At 44.3% G+C, this 20,789-nt stretch overlaps 2 protein-coding genes across 5 annotated transcripts in view; one reads left to right on the forward strand and one right to left on the reverse strand.

The window, feature by feature from the left end:
* Positions 1–13,179, forward strand: part of LOC109903355 (TBC1 domain family member 5) — a 40,568-nt gene extending 27,389 nt beyond the window's left edge. For both annotated transcript variants that reach the window (XM_020499997.2, XM_020499995.2), the window contains exons 13-22: positions 587–759; positions 1,398–1,540; positions 1,654–1,760; positions 2,471–2,556; positions 2,701–2,972; positions 5,903–6,105; positions 6,200–6,299; positions 11,298–11,377; positions 11,562–11,792; positions 11,985–13,179. In XM_020499997.2, the coding sequence (XP_020355586.1) occupies positions 587–759; positions 1,398–1,540; positions 1,654–1,760; positions 2,471–2,556; positions 2,701–2,972; positions 5,903–6,105; positions 6,200–6,299; positions 11,298–11,377; positions 11,562–11,792; positions 11,985–12,239 (1,650 nt within the window). In that variant the 3' untranslated portion in view covers positions 12,240–13,179. The remainder of the gene's footprint in view (positions 1–586; positions 760–1,397; positions 1,541–1,653; positions 1,761–2,470; positions 2,557–2,700; positions 2,973–5,902; positions 6,106–6,199; positions 6,300–11,297; positions 11,378–11,561; positions 11,793–11,984) is intronic.
* Positions 13,180–13,755: 576 nt separating this feature from the next.
* Positions 13,756–20,789, reverse strand: part of LOC109904385 (inactive phospholipase C-like protein 2) — a 54,294-nt gene continuing 47,260 nt past the window's right edge. For all 3 annotated transcript variants that reach the window (XM_031788951.1, XM_031788952.1, XM_031788953.1), the window contains 2 exons: positions 15,307–15,416; positions 13,756–15,170 (listed from right to left, as the gene is read on the reverse strand). In XM_031788951.1, the coding sequence (XP_031644811.1) occupies positions 14,991–15,170; positions 15,307–15,416 (290 nt within the window). In that variant the 3' untranslated portion in view covers positions 13,756–14,990. The remainder of the gene's footprint in view (positions 15,171–15,306; positions 15,417–20,789) is intronic.

Below are 20,789 nucleotides of genomic sequence, written 5' to 3' on the forward strand. Positions count from 1 at the left end.
AGAGTTAGGTATTTATAGGCTATTTACAGATGGGCTGTGTACAGCTGCAGCGATTGGTAAGCTGCTCTGACAGCTGATGGTTAAAGTTAGTGCGGGAGATATAAGTCTCCAACTTCAGTGGTGAAGCAGTCTAGAAGGTAGGGGTAGACGGACCGGGTAGGGGTAGACGGACCGGGTAGGGGTAGACGGACCGGGTAGGGGTAGACGGACCGGGTAGGGGTAGACGGACCGGGTAGGGGTAGACGGACCGGGTAGGGGTAGACGGTGCAGGTAGGGTAGACCCTAGACGGTGCAGGTAGGGTAGACGGGTAGGGTAAATTTGACAAATATAATACTTCAATTCCCACAAATTCCTGAACTCTTATTCATTATTTGTCCGTGTCAGTAAAATGTTTTATACCTAATGGATTTAAAACCAATTCAAAAAGTTTGGAGTATCTTTATCCATTCATTAGGATTGTTTTTAAACTGAACACTTTTGATGACGTTACTAATTCTAACGTATTCCAGCATTGTATGTTCATGTTTCATGTTATTCCAATGCTGTGATGACGCCGTCTAAACCTCGTGTTGACGTTCTCCTCAGGGAAAGGAGGAAATGCTAACCAGCATGCCGTTCGCCCGGCCGCAAGACTTGGGGCCGTCCATTGCCATAGTAACCAAAGTGAACCGCATCCAGGACCAGCTGGTGAAAAAGCACGATGTGGAGCTGCACATGCACGTCAACCGCCTGGAGATCGCCCCACAGATATACGGCATGTGAGTATCGCCACCTGTGTTTGTGTGTCTGGGTCTAAGTGCGTGTGCGTGTCTTTATTGTATGTGGTGTGTATTCGTCTATCTCTAGTCGGTGTGCATGTGTGCGCACGTCTGTTTGGTTCAGTCTATCTCTCGTCGGTGGTGTGTGGGTGTGTGTGTGGGTGTGGATGGTGTGTGTCCGTGGGTGTGGATGGTGTGTGTCCGTGGGTGTGGATGGTGTGTGTCCGTGGGTGTGGATGGTGTGGGTGTGGATGGTGTGTGTCCGTCTGTGGATGGTGTGTGTCCGTCTGTGTGGATGGTGTGTGTCCGTGTGGTGTGTGTGTCAGTCTGTATCTCTAGTCGGTGAGTGCTTCTGTATAATGTGTCCATCTGTTTAGTGTGTTTGCTCCCACTCATCTGTTTACTGCGTGGGTGTGCATCTGTTCAGTGTGTGTCAGTCTCTCTAGTCGGTGTGTGTCCGTCTGTATAATGTGTGTGTGTGTGCGTCTGTTTAGCTTGTGTGTATCCGTCTGTATCTCTAGTCAGTGGGTGCGTCTGTTTAGCTTGTGTGTATCCGTCTGTATCTCTAGTCAGTGGGTGCGTCTGTTTAGTGTGTGTGTATGCGTCTTTATTGTGTGTGTATCCGTGTATATCTCTAGTCGCTGGGTGCGTCTGCTGTTTGGCCGTGAGTTCCCCCTGCAGGACCTGTTGGTGGTGTGGGATGCCCTGTTCGCTGACAGCATCACTCTAGACCTGGTGGACTATGTCTTCGTAGCCATGCTGCTCTACATCAGAGATGCCTGTAAGGACCTCTCTCACTGCCCATCAATCAGCTGTCAATCAGTTAGTCAGCTTGTCAGCCAGTCAGTCATTGAGCCCTGCTAACTGTTTGTGTTGTTCCCCTGTCTGGCTCAGTGATAGCGAGTAACTTCCAGACCTGTCTGGGCCTTCTAATGCACTACCCACCTATAGGAGACATCCACACCCTACTACACAAGGCTTTGTTCCTCCGAGACCCCAAGGTAAGAGCTCACACACATTTCTGAGAGACATGAGCAACACACACCTCTACTTGGTTGTTTTTCCACCCTGAAGGTGTGTGTTGGAGACTGCAGGGTCGCTGCCCTGACAGTGTTCTGGTTTGTTATGAGCTGTCCTGACTTATGTCCCTTCACTGCCCAAATGACATCCAGCCAACTTGACATAACTGTGGGAAGCATTGTAGTCAACATGGGCCAGCATGCCTGTGGAACGCTTTCGACACCTTTTTAGAGTCCATGCCCTGAAGAATTGAGTCTGTTCTGAGTACACAATAATAGGAAGGTGTTCTTAATGTTTTTGACTCAGTGTGTATTGGCTAGGCCTTCTAGTAGTTAATAAAGTAACCTTAGTAGAGTAAAATAAATATGCTGGTTATGCAGCGCTGTGGTTGGGTCCACTCGGGTCTATCAGCTGTAGTTACATAGGCCAGAGACTTGACAACAATCCAACAGGACCTGACCCAGATGACAAGTTAGAATTTCAGAACCTGGTCCGGGTAATATCAGGTCCACCCGGACCCATTAAGACCTCTAGTTCGTAGTGTGGCATGGCGATGTTATTCAGAGTAGTTGGCTCAACCACATGGAGATCTGGGACCATGTGAGACCACACACACACTATTTTTCACAGCGTCTCCATTTTATCACTATTTAAGCTGAGCTGTATTCACTGTCAATACCTTTTCCTTTAGAACAATCCTCGGCCGGCCAACTACCAGTTCCAACAGAATCTGGACTATTACAAGACCAGAGGGGCAGACCTGGTCAACAGCACCCGGTAAGCTTGCTTGCACACACACACACACACACGAGCATGAGGGACAATGATCGTAACAACCACACACACACACACACTTTGTTGTTTCACAATATCTTCCTAAACTAACTTTCTTTTTTCTCTCTCTCTCTCCCACCCCCTCAGTGCCAGTGCCAAGGCGGCTCCTCTCAACATCAACAAAGTCTCCAGCAGCCTGCTTAGTTTTGGGAGGAAGCTCATCGCCCCAGCCATATCAGGGGGTGTTGCCAGCGTTATCTCTCCAATCAACAGCGAGATTCGTTCTGCCCCCTCCCCCTTCACTGCAGCCCCCCGCCCCCAGGCCGAGCCCCTGTTCTCTGGCCACGCCCCCCTGCAGACACACTCCCAGCACCAGCGCCTACTGAAGTCTGAGAGCATGCCAGTCTACCTGAGCCAAGGTGAGGGTTGGGAACACATACACACATAATCTAACAGGTATACTAGGACATTGATGCTCACACATCCATCCATACAAAAATCTTTTCTAAGATTCTGTATTTTTTTCACCTTTTATTTAACCAAGTAAGCTAGTTGAGAACAAGTTCTCATTTACAACTGCGACCTGGTCAAGATAAAGCAAAGCAGTGCGACACAAACAACACAGTTACACATGGAATAGTTACACATGGAATAAACAAGCGTGCAGTCAATAACACAATAGGGGGGGAAAGTCTATACAGTGTGTCCCAATGGCGTGAGGCGGTAAGGCAATAAATAGGCCATAGTACCGAAGTAATTACAGCTTAGTAAATTAACAATGGAGTGATAAATAGCAGATGATGTGCAAGTAGAAATACTGGTGTGCAAAAGAGCAGAAAAGTAAAATAAAAACAATATGGGGATGAGGTAGGTAGATTGGGTGAGCTATTTACAGATGGGCTATGTACAGTTGCAGCGATCGGTTAGCTGCTCGGATAGCTGATGTTTAAAGTTAGTGAAGGAATTGTAAGTCTCCAGCTTCAGCAATTTTTTCAATTTGTTCCAGTCATTGGCAACGGAGAACTGGAAGGAAAGGCGGCCAAAGGAGGTGTTGGCTTTGGGGATGACCAGTGAGAGAGCGCGTGCTACGGGTGGGTGTTGTTATTGTGACCAGTGAGCTGAGATAAGGTGGAGCTTTACCTAGCATAGACTTATAGATGACCTGGAGCCAGTGGGTCTGGCGACATATGTAGCGAGGGCCAGCCCACTAGAGCATACAGGTCGCAGTGGTGGGTAGTATAAGGGGCTTTGGTGACAAAACGGATGGCACTGTGATAGACTGCATCCAGTTTGCTGAGTTGATTATTGGAAGCTATTTTCTAAATTACATTGCCGAAGTTGAGGAGCGCTCTGGAGCAGATTTTCATCAAGGACATGATGTTTGGCATTCAGGCCAAATAGTTAAATCTTGGTTTCATCAGATCAGAGAATCTTGTTTCTCATGGTTTGTGAGTCTAGGTACCTTTTTACTGAGGAGAGGCTTCCATCTGGCCAATCTACCATAAAGGCCTGTTTGGTGGAGTGCTGAAGAGATGGTTGTCCTTCTGGAAGGTTATCACATCTCTACAGAGTAACTCAGGAGCTCTGTCAGTGACCATCGGGTCACCTCCCTGACCAAGGCCCTTCTCCCCCGATTGCTCAGTTTGTCCTGGCAGCCAGCTCTAGGAAGAGGCTTGGTGGTTCCAAACTCCTTCCATTTAAGAATGATGGAGGCCACTGTTCTTGGGGACCTTCAGTGCTGTAGAAATGTTCGAGTTCACCTGAATTTACCAATCAAGTTGAAACATTTCAAGGATGATCAATGGATCCAGGATGCACCTGAGCTCAGTTTGAAGTCTCATAGCAAAGGGTCTGAATAATTATGTAAATAAGGTATTTCTGTTTTTAATATTTAGTACATTTGCAAACATTTGTGTGTAGATTGATGGGAGGGGGGGGGTTGTTATTTAATCGATTTTAGAATAAGGCTGTAACGTAACAAAATGTGGAAAGATTCAAGGGGTCTGAATACTTTCCGAATATTTTTCTCTTTCACAGTTCAAAAGTTTGTGGTCACTTAGAAATGTCCTTGTTTTTGAAAGAAAAGCAAAACATTTTTCTCCATTTAAAATAACATCAAATTGATCAGAAATACAGTATAGACATTGTTCGTGTTGTAAATGAATATTGTAGCTGGAAACGGCAGATTTTTTTATGGAATATCTACATAGTCGTACAGAGACCCATTATCAGCAACCATCACTCCTGTGTTCCAATGGCACGTTGTGTTAGTTAATCCAAGTTTATAATTTTAAAAGGCTAATTGATCATTAGAAAACCCTTTTGCAATTGTTAGCACAGCTGAAAACTTGTGCTGATTTTAAAGAAGCAATAAAACTGTCCTTTAGACTAGTTGAGTATCTGGAGCATCAGCATTTGTGGGTTCGATTACAGGCTCAAAATGTCTAGAAACAAAAACCTTTCTTCTGAAACTCGTCAGTCTATTCTTGTTCTGAGAAATGAAGGCTATTCCATGCGAGAAATTGCCAAGAAACTGACGATCTCGTACAACGCTGTGTACTACTCCCTTCACAGAAGAGCGCAAACTGTTTCTAACCAGAATAGAAAGAGTGGGAGGCACCAGTGCACAACTGAGCAGGAGGACAAGTACATTAGTACAGACATCCTCTTTCTATTCTGGTTAGAGCCAGTCATTACCACGAGCCCGTCCTCCCCAGTTAAGGTGCCACCAACCTGTGGTGTGCTCGAGCGATAGACTCACCCTCCTGTATGTTAGATGTAGTTTCAGGCGGAGTCTCTCCACCCACATTTTCTGACACACAAGGTAACTGCTACCATAGCAACCGCTTGTGTCTGCATATGTGTGTGTTGCCGTGTTTTTGCGTCCCCTTTCAATCGTTTGTTTAAACCCTGATCTCTGAGCATCACAGCACTGTTGGCTTTGTAAAGTATTTTCCTCCTGGTTAATTTATCACCAAAGAATCCATCAGTCAATGGCATTGAACTTTCATAAGGTCCACATTCACACTGGTCTTAACCAATCACTGAAAGATGCAAGCCAGCAGAAGTGTGGTAGTCCAGTGTTGAATAGTATAGTGCCTTCTTGGATGCATGTTATACCACTAGTCAAGAGAGACTGGATCTGACTCAAAACATTCTCCTTCGCTGCAGTAAGTAGGTTGAACCTGAATAGTCATCACACACTCATATGTTGAGGAGATTTGAACATTGAGGAGGTAAGAACAGGATCAAGGTTGGTGACAACAGCACTGGTTCATCGGTTCTCTCTCTCTCTGCTACTCACAGCCCTCATCTGTTTGTCTTTGTGTTCATCTTTTCTCTTTTTTAGGCCAAACCTCCAGGACAGTTAGCTCCTCCCCCAGCATAGAGAGTCTCTCTGGGGGACAGGGTCACACCACAGCGTCCCCGCCCCTTCCCGTCTCCAGGGGAAGTGACATCAGCACCTTGTCCCCACCCCTCTCAGCCACCAAGAAGGACTCCTTCTTCAACATCACTCGCTCCCACAGCAAGACCATGGGCAAGAAAGAGGCCGTGAGTATATCTCTTTTTCTCCATCTTTCTCTGCAGGTCTCTTTCCTAGCTCATATTTCTCACTCACACTAAGTTGTTCCCTCTGTGTTGTCAGGAGGAGGAGTTGGAGGCCCAGGTGTCCTTCCTGCAGGGTCAGATCAATGACCTAGAGGCCATGAGCAAGTACTGTGCCAAGATGATGAACACACACATTGGTAAGTTTCCCTACATGTATTAACATGCACATTGAGTTTAACAACCCTGACGCATCAGTGGATAGATTGCACATCCAGTATCAACACACACATCTGTGAGGTTCCAATGATAGCCTGTGAGTTGCGCTATAACCACAATGATGTTTTGAACAATCTAGTGATTGAACCAGTAAACAGGTGTAATCAGTTGTCGTTAAAACAAAGGCTTTTGTTAACTGTCTGCTACTGCTGTATCAAATTGTGTTTGTCACATGCTTCAGGGAAAGTGAAATGCTTACTTACCGGCCCTTTTCCAACAATGCAGAGTGAAAGATAAAATGTCAAATTAAATAGAAATGGTGACACGAGGAATAAAGAAACAGTGTCTGAATACCCATACTTGAGTCCTAAATAGTAGACTGTTTGAGTATGCGAAAAAATCAAGTAAACTTTAAATGCCCGGATGTCATACTCATTTCAGCTTTGACAACAGTTAGATATGGGGGTGTGCTACTGAAATCAACAGCTGATCAGTTAGACATGGGGGTGTGCTACTGAAATCAACAGCTGATCAGTTAGACATGGGGGTGTGCTACTGAAATCAACAGCTGATCAGTTAGACATGGGGGTGTGCTACTCAAATCAACAGCTGATCAGTTAGATATGGGGGTGTGCTACTGAAATCAACAGCTGATCAGTTAGGCATGGGGGTGTGCTACTGAAATCAACAGCTGATCAGTTAGATATGGGGGTGTGCTACTGAAATCAACAGCTGATCAGTTAGACATGGGGGTGTGCTACTGAAATCAACAGCTGATCAGTTAGACATGGGGGTGTGCTACTGAAATCAACAGCTGATCAGTTAGACATGGGGGTGTGCTACTGAAATCAACAGCTGATCAGTTAGACATGGGGGTGTGCTACTGAAATCAACAGCTGATCAGTTAGACATGGGGGTGTGCTACTGAAATCAACAGCTGATCAGTTAGACATGGGGGTGTGCTACTGAAATCAACAGCTGATCAGTTAGATATGGGGGTGTGCTACTGAAATCAACAGCTGATCAGTTAGGCATGGGGGTGTGCTACTGAAATCAACAGCTGATCAGTTAGATATGGGGGTGTGCTACTGAAATCAACAGCTGATCAGTTAGACATGGGGGTGTGGTACTGAAATCAACAGCTGCTCAGTTAGACATGGGGGTGTGCTACTGAAATCAACAGCTGATCAGTTAGACATGGGGGTGTGCTACTGAAATCAACAGCTGATCAGTTAGACATGGGGGTGTGCTACTCAAATCAACAGCTGATCAGTTAGACATGGGGGTGTGCTACTCAAATCAACAGCTGATCAGTTAGACATGGGGGTGTGCTACTCAAATCAACAGCTGATCAGTTAGACATGGGGGTGTGCTACTCAAATCAACAGCTGATCAGTTAGACATGGGGGTGTGCTACTCAAATCAACAGCTGATCAGTTAGACATGGGGGTGTGCTACTCAAATCAACAGCTGATCAGTTAGACATGGGGGTGTGCTACTCAAATCAACAGCTGATCAGTTAGACATGGGGGTGTGCTACTCAAATCAACAGCTGATCAGTTAGACATGGGGGTGTGCTACTCAAATCAACAGCTGATCAGTTAGACATGGGGGTGTGCTACTCAAATCAACAGCTGATCAGTTAGACATGGGGGTGTGCTACTCAAATCAACAGCTGATCAGTTAGACATGGGGGTGTGCTACTCAAATCAACAGCTGATCAGTTAGACATGGGGGTGTGCTACTCAAATCAACAGCTGATCAGTTAGACATGGGGGTGTGCTACTCAAATCAACAGCTGATCAGTTAGACATGGGGGTGTGCTACTCAAATCAACAGCTGATCAGTTAGACATGGGGGTGTGCTACTCAAATCAACAGCTGATCAGTTAGACATGGGGGTGTGCTACTCAAATCAACAGCTGATCAGTTAGACATGGGGGTGTGCTACTCAAATCAACAGCTGATCAGTTAGACATGGGGGTGTGCTACTCAAATCAACAGCTGATCAGTTAGACATGGGGGTGTGCTACTCAAATCAACAGCTGATCAGTTAGACATGGGGGTGTGCTACTCAAATCAACAGCTGATCAGTTAGACATGGGGGTGTGCTACTCAAATCAACAGCTGATCAGTTAGACATGGGGGTGTGCTACTCAAATCAACAGCTGATCAGTTAGACATGGGGGTGTGCTACTGAAATCAATGAATAACAGGAAACTACACAATGGCGCAGGACAGTTTCAGTATGGTAAAATGTGTTTTATACTATGTGCATTTTTGAAAGTCTAGTATGGTTTAAAAACCAGGATGTTCTACTTTCAGCTCTTCTAGTAGAACACAATGCATTGGAAGAGCTGGGCTGCTGGAGAGCCACAGTTCTCTTTAAGTAGCCAGACAACAAAAGTCTACAGTTTTTGTTCTCCTAAAAATGATGTTGCAGGTCTTTTTACCCTAAAGTGGATTTCTGTTTTCTCATTAAGTTGTTTATTGTTCTCTTGGCAATCAGAGCTTTTAAACTAAATACTAAACCATGTTTTGATTTCTGAATGTGTTGGCACCGACGACTCATTCCCAATGATCACTCCTTTAGTTAGTATGTTGCTGTCCAGCAGTTCTGAATTTGCAATGCAGCTGACGGTCCACGTTTTCCTGTGCCTTTTGATTTGAAAGGTTTTAGTGTGTGTACTAGGCTATTTGGTTTTAATTCAGATATGTTACAGCACTTTGGTTTTACTAATAAATAGACTATGTTGAAATGGAACCAAATTCTGTTTCTGTCTTCAGTCCTTTTTTAAAAAGGATATAGATTTGAAGTCGGAAGTTTACTTACACCTTAGCCAAATACATTTCAACTCAGTTTTTCACAATTCCTGACATTTAATCCTAGTAATAATTCGGTCTTAGGTCAGTTAGGATCACCACTTTATTTTAAGAATGTGAAATGTCAGAATATTAGTGATATATTTCAGCTTGTATTTATTTAATCACATTCCCAGTGTGTCATACGTTTACATGCACTCAATTAGTATTTGGTAGCATTGCCTTTAAATTGTTTAACTTGGGTCAAACGTTTCGGGTAGCCTTCCACAAGCTTCCTACAATACATTGGGTGAACTTCGGCCCATTCCTCCTGACAGAGCTGGTGTAACTGGGTCAGGTTTGTAGGCCTCCTTGCTTGCACACGCTTTTTCAGTTCTGCCCATACATTTTCTATGGGATTGGGGTCAGGGCTTTGTGATGGCCACTCCAATACCTTGACTTTGTTGTCCTCAAGCCAATTTGCCACAACTTTGGAAGTATGTTTGGGGTCATTGTCCATTTGGAAGAACCATTTGCGACCAAGCTTTAACTTCCTGACTGATGTCTTGATGTTCTTCAATATATCCACATAATTTTCCCTCCTCATGAGGCCATCTATTTTGAACCTAATGTGTCTCCTTCCTGAGCGGTATGACGGTGGTCCCATGGTGTTTATACTTGCGTACTATTGTTTGTACAGATGAATGTGGTACCTTCAGGTGTTTGGAAATTGCTTCCAAGGATGAACCAGACTTGTGGAGGTAAAAAAAAAAAATCTGCGGTCTTGGCTGATTTCTTTTGATTTTCCCATGATGTCAAGCAAAGAGGCACTGAGTTTGAAGGTAGGCCTTGAAATACATCCACAGGTACACCTCCAATTGACTCAAATTATGTCAATTAGCCTCTCAGAAGCTTATAAAACCATTACATTTTCTGGAATTTTCCAAGCTGTTTAAAGGCACAGTCAACTTAGTGTATGTAACTTCTGACCAACTGGATACAGTGAATTATAAGTGAAATAATCTAGTCTGATAGTCTTTAAACAATTGTTGGAAAAATGACTTGTCATGCACAAAGTAGATGTCCTAACCGACTTGCCAAATCTGTAGTTTGTTAACAAGAAATTTGTGGGGTGGTTGAAAGACAAGTTTTAATGACACCAACCTAATTATGTAAACTTCAGACTTCAACTGTATGGGCTGAATAAATGGGCAATGGTATAGGGCCAATGTGACAGCCTATAACCAGGCTGAATAGGCCTATAACTCCATTCCTATTCAGAGTTTACAGAAAGTAATCGAATTGGAAATGAGCTATCATCAGGCTGGTTAATGCGACGCATGTCTGTTGAATATGCAAAAATCGAGCCGCCCCCCCGCCCCACCTACTCAGACAGTCAAGAGCCACTACTGTGTTGTGCCCTTGGCATACCTGCATACGTTTTACTAAACGGTGCATGCTAAATAGTATGCAGTACACTAGTGTGGGTATATTCAGACAAACGGTGAATAACGAGTAGAAATAGCATGGCTATATACAGGGAGTACCAGTACCAAGTCGATGTGTAGGGTTACGACTGTGATCTAACTAGATGAGGTGGGATCTTTTTGTTGGTAACAGTAATTATGCAAGAAATGGCATTGGAAACTCCTTAATGCGCAAATATTGATATAATAATAATATCAAAGTGAACTTGGGAGTCACGCTTTGATATGTTATCTGGTCCTCCCACTACGACTCTGGAAAAGATCTATGGGACGTGCCTACCTCCATTGAAGTTGACATATAAAATGGTTACGGTTTAAGGTAGGGATGTCCCGAGGATCCCGGATAGCACTGACCCTCAGGAAAGCATGCTACAGATGAAATGCACTTTCATCACCCTGTGAAGTTATAACGCAAGGTGATGAGCTTGATGCTCCTTTCCAATAACTATTGAGGGTCTTATTCTGGTGACATGATGATCGATGCATGGCTGCTGTTTGACAGATACAAATATGGCTCTTATCCATAATAATCTCATGTAGGTAGCCTAGAATTTAACCGCAACAATTCGATGGAAACATTTCTGGTGGGAAAATGCACATTGTTTTTATGCATATTTTAGAATATTCAGCATGAAAATCGGTCACCAGTTGGATGGAAACCTAGCTTGTGATCTGATGTCTGTCTCCTCAGGTAGGATCCAGGAGGTGATCCTACAGGAGCACCTGGAGAAAGAGGATGAGGTGTTGGTGTCACTGGCTGGACTTAAACAGGTACTGGACAGCAGCACCACATAAGTGGGGGGGGTTTGCATGTTAGCGCCTCTCTGAGTGAGATAGCATTTTGACCATGTGTGTAGTACGTGCATGTGTACTGTACATTGTCTGTGTGTGTATTCTCGGTACATCTGTGTGTTCATCATGAATTGCTCTGTGTGTTTATGAATGAATCCGTCAGATCAAGGACATCCTGAAGGGAGCTCTGCGTTTCAACCAGAGCCTGCTGGAGACTGAGGAGAACGAGGAGATCACCATCGCTGACGACCACTATGACCACGCCTCTGCCACACAGCAGCAGCACGCCAACAGTCACCATGAAGACCAGCCTTACCTGGCCGCACCACAGCGTGGCGACGGTGATGGAGAACAGGAGGAAGAAGAGCGGGAGCAAACCCCACCAGAGCAACCGGTGAACACGTTGTTGTATTAATACGTGGACTCATGTTTGCAGTGTACCCTTGCATGCTTTGGTATCATTCCCTATGCTTCAAAATCTGTGATGAATTGTGGGTATAATGTGACTGACTGATCTACAAATAATACTAGTAGTTATTTATGATGGAACTTGATTTGTTGAACAAGCCCCTTGTCTCTCTTTCAGGCTTCTCCCCCAGAGTCCTCTCTGTGTGTGGGCTCGGAGGGGAGGAACTGGGATGACTACATTCTGGTCTCGCAGGACGGAGAGCTGCCACCCACCGGGGGAGGGGTGGAGAGGACCCCTCCAATCAGACAGCTCCACGGCTCGGTCAGGGTGGAGCCGTTCCAGGGTGCAGCATCGGGTTCCTCCAGCCCAGACGAGGGCAGCACTCACAGCAAAGACTCAGACTTCGCCATGGTCAACTCCCAGGACCTGTGAGGGATTGGACTTTACTGATCTGTGTGGGAGTTACCACTAACCAGAGATCTAGGATCAGTTTATCTACTCCCTAATCCCCCACCTTAACCATTTGGAGGGATTCATCCCAACCTGGAGGATATGCTGCCCCACACGGGAAAACCAACTCGCCACTGCTGGATCGGACTATGGCAGCCTACCGTTAGGCTGTCGCCAATACCTTAACCTACCTGCTCTGTATTCCTTCATGAATACCATAGATAGCCTCTTCTCCTGAATGCTAGGGACTTAGTGCTTATCCAAACCCCATCTGACTTTAATGGTGATACCCATTTCTGCCACATGAGGGTGCTACAAGACAGTTCACCACAGGCTACCCTCAGGAACTGGAATTCATAGTGCATTTGGGGGATGCCTTTCCCTTCTCGGTATGTAGTAATGGTAGGGTAGTACCCTGTTTCTCCAGGTAGGGGAGTTGTCTGTACCATACCTCTGTCTATCTAAAGAGCTTCTCTTGTCTTACCTCCATTCACCGCCTCTGATTGTCCTTTAACTGTTTCGAGGTAGAAGTTGCTCCTAACCAATCGGCAGTCTTACACCTACCATTAGGGTGGATGGTACAATATCTGATCCTGTATCAGTTGTTAGGAGGCAACTTCTACCTACTCTTAACCAGTGCCTGGAAACCATTGACAGATTAACTGACTCTCACTTCTTCTTTACATTTTGTTTAAAGATACAATTTTAACCCAAAACAGCTGCATTACAATATGAAATTATTAAATTAAGAAAAACAGGCTTTAAAAAAAAATCAATTCCATGTAATAAGATTTCATTATTTCTGATGTCCTTGTATTTATCTTGCTTCCTGGGGTAGCCAAGTGAAGCATTGCACACACGACGGATGTCCCTACAGCAGAGAGATGATTATCTATAGACCAATAAAATGCTTGTTACAGTATGCCTGTGTCATGTTCAGAGGGGGAGAGAATGGCTTTTCAACAGGACAGTATACAAGTGCTAGCAACATGCTGAATTGTGAGTACAACTAATATTTAAATTGGGATTTGATGGCTGGAATGGAATGAAAGGAATGGTATCAACAACAAAAACATGCTTGATTCCATCCTGGCCATTATGAGCCTTCCTCCCCTCAGCAGCCTCCACTGTTGTAAGTGACATTTGAAAATGGCAGTGGATATCCAATACTTTGGCTTCTCTTAGATGTCAGGCCCTGGTTTTCTGTCTCTCTGTTGACTGCATGTGTGGCCAGCTGGCTATCAGTTGAGCAAATGGTCAAAGTAGTGTGTGTAAAACAACAGGGTTTTATGATTGAAGTGACTGGCTTACTGGTTGGTTCTGGTAATGAAAATGTAATGGATATAGTTTGAAGGAGATATTGATGTCAATTTACCACGAAACAAGGAATCATCCTACAGCATCCAGGTTTTCAAGAGGACAACAAAAAGAGTCTACGTGATGCTCAGTGCAGGCTGATTCGTCACGCTATCTGACGGTAAACCATGGAGGACATCAGTGTCAGGAATGTTTGTTTATTTTATTATCGGAAGTCACCATTTTGTAAAAATCCAGTAACATTTTACAGAATGAGGATAATACTGTGAAGTGTGACACAACTACCTAGAAAAGCATTGGTCAAGGTGCTATGGAAGGAGTGCTTGAAATACTGTTTTTGATCATACAGTTGAGTCAGTAACCCTATCCCACCAATATCCACAGGTGAGGGTAGTTCCTTACTAATCAGCACCCTTAATTCATCAGTCAACTACAAGGGAGTGAAAGCCTGCAGACAGACACGTACATTACGGCATAATTTACATGAATGGGGATTCCCATTCTACTCTGTACACGTCTACATTCTTTTGTTCCTCTGTACCCGGAGAAGCTGAAGTGGCTCAGTTGGTGTTTGCAACTTCAGGATCGTAGGTTTGATTCCCGCTGAGGCCACCCATACAAAAACAAAATGTATGCATGCACTACTGTAAGTCGCTTTGGATAAACTTTTCTGCTAAATAGCATATTTTATTGGTAGCAGTCACAATTCACACATTCTGAATCAGCCTCCTCCCACACGTAATTTATCACTTCGGTCTCATTCAGTTTCACATTGTTCTGTAGTTTTGATCGCCCTGAAAGCCCTCCACTCCCCCCAACAAAAAACAAGGACTCCATTCAATCCATAGTGCTGAAGAGACGCTTTTATAGCGCGATCAACAATTAAAGACAATATTCCCGCGGTCGCTTCATACTGTATGTCGGCTCAAACATTTTAAAACGGATCTTCATCGATAACTCGGCGATACAGATTGTTCTTTTAGGAGCTGGATTCAAACACTTCAGAGAGTAGGATTAAAAACATATTTCCAGCGACATTCAGGGACAGGCCATTCTGATTGTCTGACTTCATTCCTCTCCACATTCCTGTCTCCAGTGTCTTTGATGTTACTCCTCCCTCCTGACAGTGGTATAACAGGAGTATTTTTCTTTTAATTGTTTTAGTCCATCTTTCTTCTCTTCATCGTTGTGTGGAGAGAATGGCCAACTAGACTCCAACAGCCCCTAAGCGGTTTAGATGCAGAAGGAGCCATTCACTTTTGAGTGCGTGTAGCAACTTGGTTGTCAGTTCTGGCCAACCTGCCGATCCTCAGGATGACGGTGCCCTTAGAAACTGATCTAAAGTCAGAGTTGACATTTCCCCCGTTTTGATTTAATATATAATTTGAGGTGGGTAAGCTGGTCCTAGACCTGTACCTAAGTGGAACCTCTAGCCGGAGCGGTAGCTCTCTCCTGGATGGTGTCCAGGCTGCGTCGGGGGCGGGTCGCCTCTCCTGTCACACCCTTACTAAGGTTAGAGGTCAGGGCAGCATAGTGTACCTGCTTCATGTTCTCCTGCACCTCCGTCATAGCCCGTTTCAGAAGGTCTGCCTGCCCCTGAGAGAGAGAGTGGGAGAAGGGGGAGGATAGGAGAGCGAGCTGTTTGTCGGAGTTGGCTAATATGGAAACAGACTGGCACTGTTCTGTGGTTGTGTTTGGTCTGCTGTGCGTGACAGTGTGTGTGTAGAGTCACCTTCAATATGGTGATGTTCCAGCTGAAACTCTCCACAGCTCTGGTGACCTTACGATCCTTAAGCCCCTCCTTCACTGCAATGGAATGCAACGTCTCATGGAACTTCATGGCTAGGGGATGACACACACTTATTAGCAATGTTGAACCTTTCCCTCTTTGTCAACCTCTCCAGGTCTTAACCAGGGTTCAAGACTGGCTCAGGTCTGTGGTTTGGTGGTGTCTGGTATTTGTGATTGAACGATCAAGTCTAAACCAGTCTATTACACTACGCAGAGAAAGGCAGAGAGGTAAGAGATCTGAATACAAGAATAAGAAGGTGCATTGATTTTTTAAACTTTTAAAGGTAGTTTTACGGTTGAGCCGAAATCTACATTGTTGATCTGTGAATGCAATCTCTGCATTGTCTACAGTGAAATGTGCCTTTCTACAATGTGCCTTTGGTTTAATCCTGGCCTCAATTAAAGATAGATAGATGGGGAAAGAGAACAAGAGATTCAAGAGTGACAGGCAGACTCTTTGTCCTCTCTTCCCTCTGGCCAGATTGGGTATGTGTGGTGTTGTCACTTTCTCTGTCTGCCCCGGGACACTGTCACACTCTGTCACCATCTCCATGGAGACTAAGAAGTGGGTTAATACAGCACGCGCAGTAAGCTCTCCTAACCTGCTACGTAAAGTACCTTCCGTCCATAGCTGTATAACATCTAGTCAAAACCAGGGATAATGTGAGGGGACTTTTAAACACAGCATCCTGAGCAACACCACTGCCAACACAGACCTGAACACAACTCAGTATATTTTACTTCAATTTTCTCTCCCTCTCACTCACACACAAACAACTCACTAACTTCAAAATTCACTAGTACACAATTACACAGAATTTAATATATACATTACACACACCACATTGGCTGCCTGCCTGCCTGCCAGTGCAGTTGCTAGGCGACTTGAGGCTTGAGTGCCAGGGCATTCCGTTGTGTGCATGTGGTAAATGTTCCATTTCCCTGTGTAACCGAGCGGAACCGACAGAACGGAGAGAGAGAACATCAGCACTGGCCAGAACTCTGCCTGATACTGCCCAAACATCCATCCAACCCCCCCCCCCCCCAAAAAAAAGTACTGAGCTCCCGGCCATCTATACCAGGCGGTGTCAAGGAAGGCTCAAAAATTGTCAAGACTCCAGCCACCCAAGCCATAGGCTGTTCTCTCTGCTACCACATGGCAAGCAGTACCAGTGCACCTAGCCTGGGACCAACAAAATCCTTGAACAGCTTCTACCCCCAAGCCATAAGGCTGCTAAACAAGTCTGCTAAATAGCTAATAAAATGGCTCCCGGACTACCTGCATTGAACCTAACTCTCTTGCTTGGACTCTATCCACATAAACTGGACTTACACACACATGCTGCTACTGTCTATCTGTCCTGTTGCCTAGTCACTTTACCACTATGTACATACTGTATCTACCTCAATGACCTCGTACCCCTGCACATCAACTCGTATATAGCCATGGTATTTTTACTGGTTATTCGTTTTACACTGTGTATTTATCCCTCGTTTCACTATTTCTATTTTAACTCTATTGTTGGGAAAGGACCCGTAAGCATTTCACTGTTCGCCTAGACCTGGTGTTTACGAAGCATGTGACAAATAACTTTTAATTTTATTTGACACAAACACACAATTTTCATTTTTCATATTTATCTGAGAATAAAGGGTTGAACTGAGGTGAGCTGAGAAAATCTCTGAGAGGAGACTGGGAGCAGACTCTGGGGTGTTTTGCCAGATCTACATAATCACTCCATTTTCTATCACCGGTCTTCCACTCTGAAATACATCCATTTATCAAACTTGTCATCTCTCCTCTAGCTATTAAGCCATTCATATATCTCTCGCTCTCTCTCTAAACCTTATGGAACAACGGGGACTGTGAATCAACACAAACACAGGCACAGACACATGCATACACACACAGATGATAACATACACACTATACACACACGTACACATGGATTTTGTACTGTAGTTATGTGATAGTGGAGGAGTAGGGGCCTGAAGGCACACAGTGTGTTGCGAAATCTGTGAATGTATTGTAATGTAATGTTTTTAAAATGGCATAAACTGCCTTAATTTTGCAGGGCCCTATGAAGACGAGCTGCTGCCTTGGCAATCCTAATCCTAATCCTAATCTACAGTATAGAGAGTTAATAAATCCTAATCTACAGTATAGAGAGTATATGAATCCTAATCTACAGGATAGAGTTAATAAATCCTAATCTACAGTATAGAGTATATAAATCCTAATCTACAGTATAGAGAGTATATAAATCCTAATCTACAGTATAGAGAGTATATAAATCCTAATCTACAGTATAGAGAGTATATAAATCCTAATCTACAGTATAGAGTATATAAATCCTAATCTACAGTATAGAGAGTATATAAATCCTAATCTACAGTATAGAGAGTATATAAATCCTAATCTACAGTATAGCGAGTATATAAATCCTAATCTACAGTATAGAGAGTATATAGACCTTCAGAAAGTATTCACACATCGCTGATCTACACAATACTAATCAAAGTGGAAGAAAAACACTATCTTCATTCGATAAGTATTCAACCCCCTGAGTCATGATAGAATCACATTTGGCGGTGATCACAGCTGTCAGTCTTTCTGGGTAAGTCTCTAAGACAATTGAATTGTGCAACATTTGCCCATAATTCTTCTGTCAAGTTGGTTGTTGACCATTACTAGAGAGCCATTTTCAGGTCTTGATGTAGATTTTCATGTCAAAAATGTAACTCCGCCACTCAGGAACATTCACCAGCTTCTTGGTAGGCTACTTCAGTGTAGAGTTGGCCTTGTGTTTTAGGTTATTGTCCTGCTGAAACGTGAATTCACCTCTGGTGAAAAAGTAGACTGAACCAGGTTTTCCTCTAGGATTCTTCCTGTGCTTAGCTCCATTCCGTTTATTTTTTCAATCCTTAAACTCCCATTCTTTAATGATTGAATCATACCCATAACATGATGCAGCCACCACTATGCTTGAAAATATTGAGAGTGGTACTCAGTAATGTGCTGTATTGAATTTGCCCCAAACATAACACTTTGTATTCAGGACAACAAGTTAATTCCTTTGGCACATGTATTGCAGTATAACTGCTTTGTTGCAAACAGGATGCATGTTTTGTAATATTTTTCTTCCGTACAGGCTTTACGTCTTTTCCCTCTGTCAATTAGGTTAGTATTGTGGAGTACCTACAATGTTGTTGATCCATCCTCAGTTTTCTCCTATCACAGCCATTAAACTCTAACAGTTTTAAAGTCACCACTGCCCTCATGGTGAAATCCCTGAGCGGTTTCCTTCCTCTCCGGCAACGGAGTTTGGAAGGACGCCTGTATTTTTGTAGTGACTGAGTGCATTGATACATCATCCAAAGTGTAATTAATAACTTCATTTTGCTCAAAGCGATATTCAGTGTCTGCTTTTACATGTTTTTACCCATCTACCAATAGGTCCCCTTCTTTGCGAGGCATTGGAAAACCTCCCTGGTCTTTGTGGTTGAATTCACTGCTCAACTGAGGGACCTTACAGATACTCGTATGTGTGGGGTACAGAGATGAGATAGTCATTCAAAAATGATGTTAAACACTATTGTTGCACACAGAGTGAGTCCATGAAAATGTATTATGTGACTTGTTAAGCACATTTTTGCTTGTGAACATATTTAGGCTTGTCATAACAAAGGGGTTGAATACTTGAGACATTTCAGCTTTTCATTTCAAATGAATTTGTAAAAATTGACATAATGGTGTAGACCAGTGACACAAAATCTCAATGTCATGTTAAATTCAGGCTGTAACACAACGTGGAAAAAGTTAAGGGGTGTGAATACAGTGCATTCAGAAAGTATTCAGACCCCTTGACTTTCTACACATTTTCCCCCTCATCAATCTACACACAATGACAAAGCAATGTCTGTTTTTTAGAATTGTTGGCATTTTTTGTTGTTGAAATATCACACTTACATAAGTATACAGACCTTTTACTCAGTACTTTGGCAGAGATTAGTGTTGAGTTTCTCCTATAGAGCTCCATTTTTATGGAATGGTCTGCCTACCCATGTGAGAGACGCAGACTCGGTCTCAACCTTTTAAGTCTTTACTGAAGACTCATCTCTTCAGTGGGTCATATGATTGAGTGTAGTCTGGCCCAGGAGTGTGAAGGTGAACGGAAAGGCAGTGGAACAACGAACCGCCCTTGCTGTCTCTGCCTGGCCGGTACCCCGCTTTCCACTGGGATTCTCTGCCTCTAACCCTATTACAGGGGCTGAGTCACTGGCTTACTGGTGCTCTTTCATGCCGTCCCTAGGAGGGGTGCGTCACTTGTGTGGGTTGAGTCACTGATGTGATCTTCCTGTCTGGGTTGGCGCCCCCCCTTGGGTTGTGCCGTGGCAGAGATCTTTGTGGGCTATACTCGGCCTTGTCTCAAGATGGTAAGTTGGTGGTTGAAAATATCCCTCTAGTGGTGTGGGGGCTGTGCTTTGGCAAAGTGGGTGGGGTTATACCCCCGGACAGGGCCAAACAGGAAGGATATCATCGAATGGGGCCACAGTGTCTCCTGGCCCCTCCTGTCTCAGCCTCCAGTATTTATGCTGCACTAGTTTGTGTGTCGGGGGGCTAGGGTCAGTTTGTTATATCTGGAGTACTTCTCCTGTCTTATCCGGTGTCCTGTGTGAATTTAAGTATGCTCTCTCTAATTCTCTCTTTCTTTCAATCTCTCGGAGGACCTGAGCCCTAGGACCATGCCTCAGGACTACCTGGCATGATGACTCCTTGCTGTCCCCAGTCCACCTGTCTGTGCTGCTGCTCCAGTTTCAACTGTTCTGCCTGCGGCTATGGAACCCTGACCTGTTCACCGGACGTGCGACCTGTCCCAGACCTGCTGTTTTCAACTCTCTCTAGAGACAGCAGGAGCTGTAGAGATACTCTTAATGATCGGCTATGAAAAGCCAACTGACATTTACTCCTGAGGTGCTGACTTGTTGCACCCTCGACAACTACTGTGATTATTATTACTTGACCATGCTGGTCATTTATGAACATTTGAACATCTTGGCCATGTTCTGTTATCTCCACCCGGCACAGCCAGAAGAGGACTGGCCACCCCTCATAGCCTGGTTTCGTCCTAGGTTTTGGCCTTTCTAGGGAGTTTTTCCTAGCCACCGTGCTTCTACACCTGCATTGCTTGCTGTTTGGGGTTTTAGCCTGGGTTTCTGTACAGCACTTTGAGATATCAGCTGATGTTAGAAGGGCTACATGAATAAATTGATTTGAGTCTTCTTGGGTATGATGTTACAAGCTTGCCACACCTGTATTTGGGGAGTTTCTCCCATTCTTCTCTGCAGTTCCTCTCAGGCTCTGTCAGGTTGGATGGGGAGCGTCGATGCACAGCTATTTTCAGGTCTCTCCAGATGTTTGAT

This window comes from Oncorhynchus kisutch, linkage group LG14 (genome assembly GCF_002021735.2).
Source record: "Oncorhynchus kisutch isolate 150728-3 linkage group LG14, Okis_V2, whole genome shotgun sequence".
Classification (NCBI taxonomy): Eukaryota; Metazoa; Chordata; class Actinopteri; order Salmoniformes; family Salmonidae; genus Oncorhynchus; species Oncorhynchus kisutch.